At 36.0% G+C, this 14466-nt stretch overlaps 1 protein-coding gene across 1 annotated transcript in view; it reads right to left on the bottom strand.

Annotated features, from left to right (window-relative positions):
- Positions 1-14466, bottom strand: part of LOC111043395 (TATA-binding protein-associated factor 172) — a 63921-nt gene that overhangs the window by 37728 nt on the left and 11727 nt on the right. The window contains exons 5-11 of the mRNA XM_039435160.1: positions 13763-13903; positions 12949-13194; positions 11523-11681; positions 8735-8870; positions 7337-7473; positions 4132-4403; positions 578-782 (exon numbers count right to left, since the gene is read on the bottom strand). Coding sequence (XP_039291094.1) covers positions 578-782; positions 4132-4403; positions 7337-7473; positions 8735-8870; positions 11523-11681; positions 12949-13194; positions 13763-13903 — 1296 coding nt within the window. The remainder of the gene's footprint in view (positions 1-577; positions 783-4131; positions 4404-7336; positions 7474-8734; positions 8871-11522; positions 11682-12948; positions 13195-13762; positions 13904-14466) is intronic.

The raw sequence follows: 14466 nt of genomic DNA, 5'->3' as shown, positions 1-14466 counted from the left end.
ATGAAAAAAATTCTATAGTCTGATTAATCCTATCTTCAGAGTAGATGATATAGTGATAACGGAGTATGGAGAAAATTCCTTTTCTTTTCATATTATCCTTAAAGTGCAAAATTTAAAAAAAAATCGACGCGCAGTTAAAAAAGGAATATTTCTGCCAAATCTCATAGAACGCGTTCGGCCGTAAATGCGTTACATACAGACAGACGAAAGGAAATCGAATTCAAGTTTTTTTTTCATTGTACACGCAATGTTTATATTCACTCGCGTGATACGTTTATGTGGGCACCACCCAGGACAAAAAAAAACACTAATTCATTTATGTATCTATGCATACAGAAATGATACAGAAATGATAGCCTAAGTATGATTGAAAAAAGGATGAATAGGCTTATCTCAAAACTATATCTTTTCTATATTTTGTTAGAATTGGATCCAAAAAGTAGGTTACGTTACTTCACTTATCAATTTGAGGCAAATGTAGAGCCCAAAAATATGAAAAACACGGATGATAGCCTAAGTATTTTATCTACCAATGTTTTCATATCAGTATTGTTTGTTGAGTGATATGATTACTCACATTTTCGACTAAATCTAGTGTTGGTTCGATTAAAGCTCGCTGGTAGATGTGACAGAGCGCCTGCTGCAACAGGGTGTGACTCCATGAGTGGGTGGTGCCCCTCCCCCCCGTCAGAGTGAGCAGCGTCTGAAGTGTCGCCTTACGCACTGACGACGTGTTATGCGACAGGAACGGCCACAGTCGCGACACCACGCTCTGATCGGTACTGAAACAATATTATTGCAATCATCAAAATTAATATTCTTCCCATTACATAGGATATTAGGCTACTCTTATCAATCTTAGCAGCAAAATGCTCAGATAAATTACTAATTACGTAGAATATTACTCTAATCAAGAGAGAGAGAGTTTGTTGAAAATGTGTGTAAAACTATCCATGGTTAAGTTCCATAGAGGTTAAGAAGTCTTGTAAAGCTGAAACAGCTACAAATCACAACACATTGTGGATATTGTGATAGAATGTTTGAACAAGGTTAGTAAAAACAGTAATTTAATGATTTTAAGATACGTTGTTGGTTATCCATTTTGTTTTCACTGGAATTATTACTAGTGTATTCTTATAAAACTTCAGAGTGAAAAGACACTCACATTCTTTGGTGTGGCAAAAGAATGTGAGTGTTTTTTCACTTCAAAGTTTTATAAGAATACACTAGAAATTTCAAGATAGATAAGAAATATGAAAGGCTTGGGTGAAATGAAAATCTCGGAATGAAGTGGAGAGAAAAACAGGAGCCTGTGAATGTAGTAAGTAGTTTGGCAAAACGGACACACACTAATAATAATGTACATATACTTGACAAAAAAACTAACCGAAGGACTCAACTACTGAGTGCCGGTTGCACAAAAGCCGGTTAAGTTTTAATCGTGATTAATTCCACGAGAACCAATCAGAGAAGCTGTCTTTTAAAAAAGCCTTCTCTGATTGGTTCTCGTGAAATTAACCACGATCAAAATTTGGTGCAGCCAGCCCGGTGCAACCAGGCCTATCTATGTCTAAAGTCCGTGAGATATTACTTTTAACATGAAGAGGAGATGCCGATAACTCCTTTCACACTTTGTAACAAAGACACAGATACATAATGCGCACAACTGGATGCGCCGTGTCATTCGAGTTGTTGGTCTTGTCCGCAACATTCGCACTATACTTGAACAAGGCGAGGCAATAGCTGGAGGGGAGTGTTGGCGCAACGCGTTACAAAGCTCTCTCACACACACACACTCAGTACTGACACAAAAGTAGGAGAATGCTGTTAGGTAGTGGGAATGATTAGTGAAGGATAGAGCATCGAACCTCTCCGTCTTCAAGAAAGAGCCGTGTTAAAAGACTGTAGTAGAAAATTAGAGGGAAGATAAGGAAGGACAAAATAAGAAGCATTCTAAGATGTTTGAGAAGAAGAAATAAGGAAGATTATAAGAGGAAGAAGAAAAGTGTGGGTAGAAGGCGAAGATGAAGCGATAAAAGGAAATTGATGAGATGTGAATGTACGTTTTCAAGACGATTAGGACAGATAAAGAGAAGCAGGCGATTATGAATAAGAAAAAGGTAAATACAACGAGAAAGAGTGGGAAGAGAAAGCTATGAAAAGTGAGATAAGTAGGAAAACATGAAGAGCAAGAAGGGAGAGACAAAAAGTTAACGAAAAGAAGAAAACCGATTGCTATGTTTATGTTTATGTTTTTGAAGGGGCGGATTCAAAGATCCAAAGGTTCAAAGAGCCTCACATGTCAACCGAAGCTAATTGTGTGTCACAAAGTATGTTAGTTATGCAAACCAACTCCTGTGTCCTTTACAAGGTCCAGGAGTTTTCCCTATACTAACAACCCATTCCTCACCTGGTTGCTTGCGAAGTTTTTTGCAATCCAGTATGATATGCTTGACAGTTTCTGCAGGCTGATTACAAAGCCTACACAACTGGCTTTCATTTCTGAGTCCAATTGTGTGGAGATGTCTCCTGAAGTGGCCATGTCCAGTTATCAGGGCAATCAACTGCTTGACCTGACCTCTACCCAGACTCACCAGCCAGCTGGTGAAGCGAGGGCTTGCGTCTGCCAGCAGCCTTTTGCCAAGTGCTTGACCAGGGTGAACCTGCCATTGCTGGTGATGTAAGTCCCTGGACCATTTACAAATTGTGTGGAAGGCAGTTGTTTTGCTTATGCCATAGCTTGGCTCTGGGCCAAAGAATTGCATACTGGAAGCCCGCTTAGCAAGCTCATCTGCACGCTCGTTACCTCCTATGGCTACATGGCTAGGTACCCAACCAAGATGCACAGAGTTGCGTGTTGAAAGCCTGCTGAGTGTTTTGTGGCAAGCCGATTGCTAACAGAGGAATCAAGTATGAGAGAAAGATGAGTAGAAGAGGAAGAGTAGGAGGAGGAGGAGGAGCAGGAGAAGGAAATAAATGAGGTAAATGAAGATGAGATGGAAGATGAGGAAGGGGGAGGGGAGGAGAAAGAACAGAAAGAGAGAGAAGGAGGGAGAAAAATAAGAAATAAGGGAAATGTGAGCTTAGATCAATAGAAAAAATAAGGATATGAAATTAAGAATAATTTGTGTAACCGCCCTTGATGGAGGTTGAAGATATCTTATTATTACTTCAAGGGAGTCATGGGAACCGGATAGACAACAACATTGTATTACCTAAAAAAATTCTCATTTATTATGCCAATTACTTGAGATTTAAAGAACGTAATATGCAGTACATTTTATTAAAATATTATTCCTTCAAAACTACCTGCCAATAAGATTCTGCTAACTATAAATTTTACTATACAACAAGATCATCTCTAATTAGGGTTTCGGTCGGGTGAAAATGTTTTATCATGAGCTAGAAATTTTGGCACTCACACACAGCTATCACTCCCACTGGTAATCCCAAAACACAGGACACTCACGTATCTCATGATGCCGGAAAACTAACTTAACTGTTTGCAATACGGTATGGATTTTGATCCGCTCGGTATCTCGGTTGTTCAACGACTGGTTCCCCCTCTCGACGTGAGTGTAGTGGAAGGCCTAAGGCCCTGCTGCTAGTGGAGCAGTGAGTCGGTTGTCACTTGATTGGACAAGCGGGTCTGCAGCCAGGTGTGCAGTATTTCTCTGTGAAAATATCTACAGGCTACCGCATATCCGCCGTGTCCTTGCCTCGTGCAGCCAGCCCCCTCATCCCTAACAACTAGCAAATATCCCTCAATTTGATGCTTCTCACAGTCGTGCACACATAAGTTGACACAATCTTATTGTCGCTGCAATAATACTACTTACCTACTAATTATATTTTCTCACTATAGTCCAACTACGGAAATTGTTATTTTAATATGAGAGTCTTTTCTCCTGAAAAATCTTAAATCTAAAACACACGAAAAATCAAACAATAAAATAAGCACTTAAATCCTACCCATGTCACATATGACAATAATGAGAACAAAAGACTATAAATTAAGAAGGTGAAGACTGAAAAAAGAATAAGAAAAGAGTTTAAAATTGAAAAATGAAAGAATACAAATTAAAAGAATAAAGATAAAAAGGATGAGATTTTCAAAAAATCATTCCTTACCTGACCAAACTCTGCACGTTGGGATCGCTGAGCAAGGCAGCCAGGAGACCCATGAAGCTGTTGCAGGAGGCCAACTCGTGGTGGTCGGCCAATAGCAGCAGGTCCCAGAGGCGCTGCACGGTGGTGGGGATGTGGTGGGGCAGCAGTCGGGTGAGGGCGGTGCAGGGGGGGATGAGGGCGGCCGCCGCCACTGAACCCACGTCGTCGACCTCGTCACTTAGACCTTGCAGGATGGAAGGGAATGCCAGCGGCAGCAGAGTGTCCACTAGGTCCTGCAACCAAAACACAAATACAAATGTAACTGTTATATGTTGTGTAATGTAAATACATCTATATAATAAGAGAGAGTAGGGTTGTGTTTGTTCGTATCAAAAAATGTCAACTTGTGGATTGAATACCGGTAAAACGAGAATGATTTAGATCTCCAAATTTTGCACATAGATTCTAAAAATATCAATCTCGTGCACCTCGAAGCCCAAATTTCAACTTTCCTTCTAGAATTTGCCAAATTTCAATTTTCCTTCTAGAACCTTCCTTCTTTTTCAGAATTAATGTTCAAATTTCATTCATGGGACATGGGGAATTTTATACACATAGCCTACATTGTTGTCATAATTGATACTAAAATTGTTGTATTGAAAAAATCAATATGATACTGTGAAATTTTCAAGTATTATGTCTTCTTCAGTTATCTATTAAATAATAATGGAAAAAATTGGCTATTACATACGGGATAGGAAATACATGAATGACACATCATCACGTCTAAACTACTGGACTGATTAACTTGAAAATTTGTATATTCTTAATTTACCGAGGATGGTTATAGACCTTAGATTCTTCAAGATTTCAGTAGGTCAAGTTTTCAGTTTATCAAATTTTTAATTGAACCCTTGCGGAGAACGGGTTACCTACTAGTATAATATAATATTCAAATGTATCTGTTCATAGAAGTATCGACACTTTCATTTTAAAAAATCTAAAATCAGCTTCGATTGGGGTCATCCGTGGTCTCGTGGATAGTGCTTGCGTAGCAGCCTATCGATCCCGGGTTCGCAGCCTCTCATTACCAAAAGTTTTTTAATTAGGTCATTCCCGTGTTATCGGATAGGCACGTTAAACAGTCGGTCCCGGCTGGAGCTGAGGTTTGACAGTCGTAAGGCCAATGACGGCTTGAATTATATATTCAGGCGAGGTGGGACCTTCCAGCAAGGGACTCCCCACCCATTTACTTATTTACTTTTAGCTCCAAATACAAATAAAGGAATTGTAGTTTTTGCATAGTATAATGCCCGCATAAGCACCAAAATTATGTTTGAATAATCGGAGGTACATCGCTATTCGTCACCCAAGATTGTTGTAATTGAACCAAAAAGTCAATTTTTTGTTCTTAGATATACCAAAACTTTACCATTTATTTACATTTTCAGCTAAGCTTAACCAGATACAAATAGAGGAATCGAAGATTGTAAACTCTGACCGAAGATGAAAATAGTCAATTTCGCGGTTAAAACAGTTTTTGTAAAAGATAATGCTCTTAATGTCACTCACTTTTTTCTTGTAAAAAGTCACATCAGACTAGAAGTTTTTTTTTTTATTGATTGATTCTTTATTGATTCATACAATAAGTACATCATGAAAATGATGTTCACATAATGTCAACTAGATTATGCCAGTGTACTAGCGCTAGTCAACTACACCATACAATAAAATACTATCAACTAAGCATGAGAAAAAAGACTGTACTAAATCTTCAAATCAAACCATAGAATTAATGATTGCAGTAAGACAGAAATAAAATGAACGTTCACATTGAAATGATTTGATGAGTCCTAGAAAACGGATATTGAACTGTATCCTTTGCCTACATCAATAAACAAATAAAGCCAACAAACTTCACAGATGTAGTTATTATCCTATTATATTAAGCGAGCAATTTCTGTATCAACTCTGTTGTAGTTCTGACACTGTGTTACTTGTAAATATTCGAAAAAACACTTACTTTTGTTGGAGTATTGAGGAATGCATTTCACTCCTGAAGAGGAGCTTCATCAGCCTCAGGAGTGAAATGCATTCCTCAATACTACAACAAAAGTAAGTGTTTTTCGAATATTTGCAAGTAACACAGTGTCTGAACTACAACAGAGTTATTATATAGTGTTTCGTCATGGAAAGCAACATCAATTTCTGTATATCTGTTCATATTTTTATATCTGGTTATTTATGTTCAACGGATCTCGAAAACGGCTCTAATGATTTTCACGAAATTTGGAACATAGTAGGTTTATGATATAAAAATTCGATTGCACTAGGTCTCATCATTGGAAAAACTCGCTGAACGACATTAAAAGGATAATTCATCCTTGACTGAAACAGCTGAGACTTTTGTCGTATGTGGATAGTAAAAAGTGAGCGAGTGATTCTGTGGAAAATGAAAATATCTCATCCCCGAAATTCATAAGCTGACGTATAGCAAGCTGTAAAATATAATCACGATCATTTTAGAGAATTGTGTTCTGTTTATCAATAAATAAGAATAACGAGAGAAGCTCGGTGCCGCGATATTTACATTTTAATTTAAAACTGCAACACTGCATATTGGTTACTGCCAACATTACTAGATTTCAGATGTAAGTAACAGAGAGACAACAGTCACTTAGTATCAATGCGATACTGAGTTATTAAATTAAAATCGAACATTAGAAATCAATAATTGAGATCAATGAATGGATTATTCAACATTCACCAACATTGATTATATTTCAAGATGTTTAGACTCCGTTATGATTATTATCCCTTCACCTTCTAAATGCATTTCATTATATTGTATTTATCATATTGTTTTCAAATCCGTATGCTTCCTCATTTCCCCCGCCTTTCATTCTCATAATATTCATTTATATCATACATTTTCCCCCTCATTTGATCATCTAAAAATCACTTTCATCTTGTATTATGCTTTGTATATATGCTATATTTATTATGATGTATGTAATTCGAAAATATTTTGTTAGTTTTCCTGCGCTCAGGCTTTTGCAGGTTTTTCCTAATTTCTGTAAAATGTTATTTTTCTTTTTGGTTTTGTTCAATTACAATAGCCTTACTTCATGTAGTGGTAAGTTAATTTTCAAAAAGTGTTTGTGAAATTTCTTTGTTATGGTGGAGATAAAATTCATTTTTCATTTCATTTCAATAGAATACTCACCCCTCGCACAGCCAGGACATATTTGAGGCCAAGCATACCCCCGTGACGAGCCTCCCAGTCGGGGTGATCTAGCAACTGCAGCAGCACTCTCATCAGGTATTCAACGCGCTCCTTACTCATCAGATTCACTACAGATCCTGTCAACAAAATCCAATCCATTCAACATCTTCACATCAGTCTCAATAAACTTACAAAAGATGCAAACATAGTGCAGCGGAGAAAGGTAGCTTCAAGATTGAGTCTTTAAGTGTAATGCATAAATTGCATGTTGTATTGAAACGGGTCGTATCATACCGTTCCACTATCCGCTACCAGAGAACGTCATAATTTAATGACATGCATTAACTTACATCAAACACTTCTAACTAGTTTATCTAATATAGCAGATTCATTTATGTACGACAGATGTATGGCTGATACAAAAAGCTTATCAGTAGCCAGGGTTAGATGTAAGATACCCATATTCTTCTCTTCGTGGTGACAAGCTAGTCAGTCATGACGTTGCTGGATGACTTCATTGTCAACAATCGATTCAACACCTATTGGATAAATAGGTCTAATGAAATTTTTAATTCTGTAAGAAAGATGACTGTATAAATAAATAATAATACTAGCTGAATTCGTCTACAGTATAAACAATGCAATAATTCCTTAATCACATGTCATAAGCACTCAAGTCCAAAACTGCAGTTTTAATAAAATGGAGTCCAAAGTTTTCTTGTATGTTCAAACATAATTTTCAAGAATATTTTTGATCCTATTACAATGAAACCTACAAAGTAGGTTCAAAATACACTAAACTTATTCATGATTCTATTATTGCAAAGTAATGAAAAAATAAAAAACTACTGATTTAATTATGACTTGAGTTGTTTGATCCATGAAAAAAGATGACATAAGAGAACTTAAGTCATTTTACCAAATGATACTTTACACCATCCAAACAGCAAGCTATTCACATTTTCAAACTAACAACAGTAAAGTGTTTATACCCAAGCATAGATTCCCAAAATTCTTCTGAAATACTTGACTTATAATGGTCTTGATAACGGAAGTAGGACTCAAGTGGTTTTACCAAAGAGTAGATCTCGAAATTCTACATCCGGATGTGAAATTATCTCATTTCTTTAAAAAGTGGACTTAAGTGCTAGTGTCAAATGACCAAGGAATTATTGGTGTATTTCTACTCATTAATAATATTCAATTGTATTGAATTTGTATTCTTATTAGTGTACATAACATACAAAAATGAAAACAAAATTAACTAATACATAAATAAAACTAAAATAGAAATACAATATACAGTATAGTAATAGTTTAGTTTCCTTTGAATGGTTCTAATTTTTTCTTTTGTTTTGTAATAATCGTATGAAAACTGGGTGAAATCAAATAACAAACCAATAACTTGAGAGCAGGTCTCGCGGACAGGGGCGACCACTTGGTCGGAGACATAGTCGCCGAACCTGTCCAGTGCCAACACACACACCAGTCGCAGTGACACGTCCTCCAGCCAGCTCTGGTGCATCTCCTCCATCTACAACAAATACAAATTACACACAAATTTCAACTACTGTATTTGAAAACGATTCCCGACCGGAATGGAAGGAATGAGAATTTTATAGGTGTAGGCTTAAAGAGGAATGAAGAAGGATTTTTTCGCATGTTTTTACAACTTGTTGCAAGAGTCGCTTCTCGCATCCCCTCCTTATCTCTCCAGTCACCTTCTCGCAAACCTCTGCATTCCATCTCTTTTCGAACTTGGATGGCCAACCACATTTCCTTGGCCTACCTCACTTTTGATGCTGGTTTGGAGTCCATTCAAAGACTCTCAATGGTATTCTCTCTGTATTCATTCGGCGTAAATGGCCATACCATTTTACTTCATTACTATTTGAAGTAGGATAAGAAGGGAAAAGTAGTAGGAAAGTAGGAGAAGTAGTTAGTTCTCACGAGATGTCAAACTATCATGCGAACTGATTAGTTGAAAAGTCATATGCGTCATCATAGTTCAAACTTGGATGGGTAAACTGTTGGCTTTATTTACTGAGACTTCCCAAATCGTATACCACTTGTTTCGAGAAATCGTTTGTATTTCTTGGGCCTAAGTTGTTTAATAACATCCCAATTGAAATCAAGAGGGTTCAGAATCAACTTGTTATTAAAAAAAGAATTCTTAGATGGCTCAGAGGTCTTATGCCTCACCTACTCTAGAACATGGTACGCCATAGTTCACAATTACATACAATAGTTAGTTTCAGATATTTCTTATAATTTGTTTTCTATATAATTAGGGCCGGTTTCCGAGCTCGGGATTTAGCTAAATTCTAGACTTTAAACAGCTGAGTTCTAGACTTTAAACAGCTGAAGTCAGAAAATTGGCTTTCCGAAACGGGGCGTAGTCGTAGTCATAGTCAAAGTCACGTTTAAATTAAATTTCGAAAAACTATAAAATTGAACACAAAATAAAATTAAGAGAAAATAATGTAAAGTTTCAGCTATTATGAATTATTTAGGAATGTTTCATTTCGTCAATTAAAAACCTTTTCCAATTATAGAAATGAGAAAATAAAGATTTATTTTGCTGCAACTATTTACTACGACTACGCCCCGTTTCGGAAAGCCAATTTTCTGACTTCAGCTGTTTAAAGTCTAGAACTTACCTAATTCCCGAGCTCGGAATGCGGCCCTATTTATATAGAAAACAAATTATAAGAAATATCTTAAACTAACTAATGTATGTAATTGTGAACTAAGCTATCTAATATTTTCTGTAATTGATGTAGTAGTTTTAGTTTTTTTTGGAAAATAAGCATTTATTTATTTGGAATCCTTAATCAAAGTAATTTCTTAGTCGCAATAAGCATTAGTAAGATGAGCTGTTATTGGAAAGTGTGCAAGGTGAGTGAATGGTTGCTAGTATTTTCTTTCTCTCTTCTTTTTCTTTCTTCATTTATCCATGAATTCAAAATTAATTTAGGTGATATTCATTCCTACTTGCAAACGTGGAGTACTTATACTCCCAGCAAGTAGTATTTTTTATTCGAATTCACAAATTTATTTCTAATAGAACATACTAGTATCTATTTTATTAATATTTTTCAAATTATTTTTTATCTAACTGAGCTATGTGTTTTTGTTTTTCTTATTGATTCTGATTGTAAATATTGTAAGTTTGAATAAATAAAATTTGAATTTGTAAAAAAAATGAATAACTCTGAATGTAACAGATTATAATAAATGCGACCATAAAACCATATGCTTATGTAACCCTGGGTTAGAGTTGAACGTGAATGGTGCAAGTAAACCATTATTTTTTAAATTTATTTGTTCACAGACAATAGATAAAATTCAAGTGTAAACAACATTCGCCCAAAACTGCTTTCAACCATTATTTAAAATGAACAGTCCAGAGGTTATGAAGAATTCATGATTTGATTTACACACAATTTCAAGTCCGAAAAAATGTTTCAACTGGAATATGTAATATTATGAAGGTGCATAAGTAAATATTTTAACAAATATAATTTCTATTTGAGCATTATACAATTGAAGCCTTTCGAAATACTTGAATATAGTCAGAAATAAAACATCAAAATTATCCCTGATTGAATTTGTTTGTAATAGATAAAACTATCAAGTTTTTCATAAAATTTTTCAAAGAATAAGAAAATTGAAATTGTGATACATAACCTATATTTGGACTGGTGTATCAATTGGAAGAGTTTTGCAAAATCATAAGTTTCATAATTGTGAATATTGTAACAAATAAAACCATTCTTGTCTGAGTAATTTAAAGGGTATTCCTTTCAACCACCGATCGCATAATACCTAACCTAACCTAACCATAACACAAGTGATAAAGGGGTTATGTTCACAGAACTGAACAGTGTATTCGTCCCAACAAACTATGGGTATGATCACATTGGATGCGTGTATGTGCAAGTGCACGTCAGATCATGCAAATGCCGAGAAACAAAATCTGGAAAGAGCCATTGAAACACTTTTTGACTGGGCTGCAGCTGTTCACACTGAATGTAACCAGCAAGTGCACGTGTTCAGTGTGAGTGTTCCTACTGCTCTTTCCAGATTTTGTTTCTCATCAGCGCGCTTGGTCATGCATGACCGACCGACCACACTTGCACATCAACGCATTCAATGTGATCATAGGAATAATGTTTGCACTAACCTGACTAGACGGCATATCGGCAGACTTGCCGGCTCCACGGCCATGAATCCTAATGAGTTCCCTGAGCGCAGTGGCGGCTCCGTGCCTCACTTCCCAGTTCAGGCTGAACAGCGACGAGCACAGGCCTTCCGCAAACGATTCCAGCGGCCAATCCACTGCCTGAATTTAATAAAGGGTGTTGGTTATAAGAAATGTCCAGTTCTAAATAAGTTTTGTACTTTTGATTTCTCAATTTATAATACACGAGCAGGTGATACCCGTGCTCCGCAAGGGTCTGTGAAATCACAAATAGAATGAAATTAGTTTTATAGCTCCATACTGATTTAAAAAGTTTCAACTACTGTAATAATTTACAATAGAAAAAATATTTGATTTGATTACCTTACTTGAACTTTGTATCAAAAATTAAATGAATTTGTTCTATTTATTAAAATTATAATTAACTGATTAATAACAATGAAAATATACCTTTAACTATGCTCGGTAAATTAAGAATCTTTATTCAAGATTTCAGGTTAATCAGTTCAGTAGTTCAAACGACATGAATCTCAATATATTTTTATACATCCCTCAAATAGCTTACAGCTAGAGGGATACTATCGAACTGTTATAATATTCAAATATAGTGAAACATGTATTTAGCATCCCGTACATGTATAAGCCAATTCCTTCCTTTATATAATTATATAGAAGATGTTTTAGTGTTTTCAAAGTTTTAAATAAAGGCATTTATCACTTATCCATCTTACAAATAAGCTACAAAAAAAATGTTTTCATGCAAACCAAAATAAATATAAACATTGTCGCTTTTAGCTAGAAATGCTCAATCTCAAAAATTATTCCAACAGAGAAGTGAAACTCACAGCTCCTATACAGAAACCCTTAAACAATAAACCTAGTCTACTGTTAAAACTGAAATAATAAATTAGCCATGAATTCTAATTTCTTGTAATGCTGAATAAAAAGACTAGATGTTGTCCAACCACTGAGTAGAGTTCACCGGAGATTGATAATGGTGTGTAACAACTGGAACCGGTATCTTGTTTTTTAATAAATCTGTGGTTGGAGAACATCTAGTCTTTTTATTCAGTATGGAATCCGAAGTAGAGTAGATTTCACCGGAGATTGATAAAGGTGTAACAACCGAAACTGGTATCTCGTTTTTTTATAAATCTGTGGTTGGACAACATTTAGTATATTTATTCAGTATGGAGTACGAAGTAGAGTAGAGTTCACCGGAGATTGATAAAGGTGTAACAACCGAAACCGGTATCTCGTTTTTTATAAATCTGTGGTAGGACACAACACCTAGTCTTTTTATTAAGTATGGACTACTACCAAAATATCACCTTTAAAACTACTCAGAAAGTTTTTTTGGTGCCTTTGGTTTTTAGTGAACCAAAAATGATAACAATAAAAAACATACCTCAGGTCCCCAAACGCCAGTCATATCAGGCACACTCTCCCCGGGTGTGGTTGGGGGTTCCTCCACCTCCTCCTGTTTGATCCTTTTGCGCTCGGGCTCCTCCACCCCCGACCCTCCATCGTCAGGCTGGTCGCAGCTCGCGTCGCGCGACTTCTGTCGCATCATCGCCTGTCGCGCCTTCCGCTTCTCGCGGTTCATTTCGCGCGAGCTCAGTCCGCTGACGTTCACTACCTCACTCACGTTCAGCTACAACAAACGACAAACAGCTATTAAATGAGTGAACGAATTAATTTAATAGGTTAAATAAATCAAGTTTTATGAATGGGTTCAACTATGATTATTATCATCTTTATCTGTGTGGAAGTGTAGACGAGGGTAATAAGCATTAGTAAGATGAGCTGTTATTGGAAAGTGTGCAAGGTGAGTGAATGTGAGAGTGAATGGTTGCTAGTCTTTTCTTTCTCTCTTCTTTTTATTTCTCCATTTAATCATGTGATACCAAATTAATTAAAGTGATATTCATTCCTGCTTGCAAACGTGGAGTATTTTATACTTCCAGCAAGTAGTATTTTTTATTCCAATTCACAAATTTCTTTCTAATAAAACATACCAGTATCTATTTTATTAATCTTCTATTAATTATTTTTTATCTTGCTGAGCTGTGTGTTTTTGTTTTTCTTACTGATTCTGATTGTAAATATTGTCAGTTTGAATAAATAAAATTTGAATTTGAGTCTTCCATGAATTTATTTTGCTATTTTGTACAGACACAGTATTATTCCAATTGCTAATTCATAGAGAAACAATGCAGTACCTTATTAGATGGAGACTGCGGAGTGGAGCTCGGTTTGATATCTTCGGCCGAGATCAGCATGGAAGCCAGTGCAGTCGTCTCATGACCCAGTTGTAGCAGTCGGGTGTTCAGCTGTTGCCGCTCGCGAGCCAGTCTTTCAACTCATTTCTGAGGAAGCCTCAACAATAATAATTATTGCAAGCACAACCAAAGGCCAATTAGTGGCCTATTATAAAAGACAAACAATTTCATTCCTTTGTGACATGTAGCTTTCTGCTCTGACAACACTAGAGCTGAATTATGAATATATATAATTTCTATTTTTCTATAATCTGTTGATATGATAAGTTCTTTAATATGATAAGGAGAAGAAAAGGAGGATGATAAGAATAATGAGAAAAATAAGAAGATTTTATTATTATTCTCAGCTCTTCATCTTCTTCACGTTCTCTTCCTCTTCCTCCTCCATTCTCATCTTCATTTTCTTCTTCTTCTCCTTATTCTTCTTCTGCTATTTCTTTGTTTCTTCTTTTTCTCCTCCTCTTCTTCCTCCTCCTAGAAGAATAAGAAGACACGAAGAAATAGCAGAAGAAGAATAAGATGGAGATGAATAAAATGAAGATAAAAATGGAGGAGGAGGAGCTGAAGGAAGAGGAGGAGAAGGAGAAGAAGAAGAAGAATAAGAAGACACGAAGAAATAGCAGAAGAAGAATAAGAAGACACGA

Source organism: Nilaparvata lugens, chromosome 8, assembly GCF_014356525.2.
Source record: "Nilaparvata lugens isolate BPH chromosome 8, ASM1435652v1, whole genome shotgun sequence".
NCBI classification, from domain to species: domain Eukaryota; kingdom Metazoa; phylum Arthropoda; class Insecta; order Hemiptera; family Delphacidae; genus Nilaparvata; species Nilaparvata lugens.
Note: the sequence above shows the minus strand (reverse complement) of the source record. Positions and strands in the feature narration are given on the sequence as shown.